This window comes from Meleagris gallopavo, unplaced genomic scaffold (genome assembly GCF_000146605.3).
Source record: "Meleagris gallopavo isolate NT-WF06-2002-E0010 breed Aviagen turkey brand Nicholas breeding stock unplaced genomic scaffold, Turkey_5.1 ChrUn_random_7180001957369, whole genome shotgun sequence".
Lineage (NCBI taxonomy): Eukaryota > Metazoa > Chordata > Aves > Galliformes > Phasianidae > Meleagris > Meleagris gallopavo.
In genome coordinates, this window is record NW_011217633.1 from 34616 (window position 1) to 35812 (window position 1197).

Sequence of the window (1197 nt, forward strand, 5' to 3'; positions counted from 1 at the left end):
ACAGCAGGAGGACATGGGGACACCAGGGGATGTGAGGCCAGTTAGGGGCAGGGGGATGGCATGGGACGTGGGGACCCCATGGGGACACCGTCAGTCACGGGGTTGTGGGAACGCTCCTTGGCATTGACCCCCCGCCCCCCGCCTGTCCCCATGTGATGGCAGGTCCGGCTGTTGTTATGGTGGACAGGACCAGGCTGTTGTGGTCCTGGATATCAAGGGCGATGGTTGCCATGGTGACAGCTGCAGTGTGAACAGCCATGGTTGTCTGTACAGCTGTGGGTGACAGAGCCCAGCTGTTGCTGTGGATGATAGTTGCCTATCTATCTATCTATCTATCAGGCGACAGGCCTGGCTGTCTCTCTTAGGGTGACGGTTGCCATGGTAACAGGCACAGACAGCCAATGTGGGTTACAGGGGCTGCTGGTGACGGGTCTGACGTCCTCTTATGGGTGAAATTGCCACGGTATGGGCCTGGCTGTCTTTTACGGTTAAGGTTGCCATGATGACAGGCACAGGCCGTCGCTGCAGCTGACAGGAGCTGTGCTGACAGGCCCAGGCTGCGGTTGTGCCGTCGGTCGCCATGGCAACGCCCCTCGAGCCGCCCCCCCTCGAGCCAGCAGTTGCCACGGCAACGCTAGCCCCGCCCATTCCCTTTCTCTACCGCGCCTGCGCCCTCCCACCCACCTCCCGCCCATCAATTGGCCGAGACCGAACGCCAGTCACCTCTTTCCGCGCTCCGATTGGTAGACGACTCACGCCGCTCAAAGATCGGCGGGCGCCGATTGGCGGAACGGTCAGGCAGGCCCGGAAGGTTCTGGAGGCGGCGGGCTCTGGAAGGTTCCGCCGCCGCGGCCCTATAAAGGCGGAGCTCCGGAGCTCGGCCGAACCGCCGCGATGGGGAAGGATTATTACCGGACGCTGGGCCTGTCCCGGGGAGCTTCGGACGAAGAGATAAAACGGGCTTACCGACGGCAAGCGCTTCGTTTTCATCCCGATAAAAACAAAGAGCCTGGAGCTGAGGAGCGCTTCAAGGAAGTGGCTGAGGCCTATGATGTGCTGAGCGACCCCAAAAAGAGGGAGATCTTCGATAAGTACGGCGAGGAGGGTGAGTGGGGGAGGGGGGATGTGGGGCCTCGTGAGTGGGGAGAGTCGGGGCTGTGGGCCTCTTGGGGAGCAATTTGGGGCTGTGGGGGGGAT

The 1197-nt window shown here is 62.0% G+C and overlaps 1 protein-coding gene across 1 annotated transcript in view; it reads left to right on the forward strand.

Annotated features, from left to right (window-relative positions):
• Window positions 1-816: 816 nt before the first annotated feature.
• The window catches only part of DNAJB1 (DnaJ heat shock protein family (Hsp40) member B1), a 3746-nt gene continuing 3365 nt past the window's right edge, over window positions 817-1197 (forward strand). Inside the window, 1 exon segment of the mRNA XM_010728309.3 lies at window positions 817-1125. Within this exon segment, the coding sequence (XP_010726611.1) occupies window positions 895-1125 (231 nt within the window). The 5' untranslated portion in view covers window positions 817-894.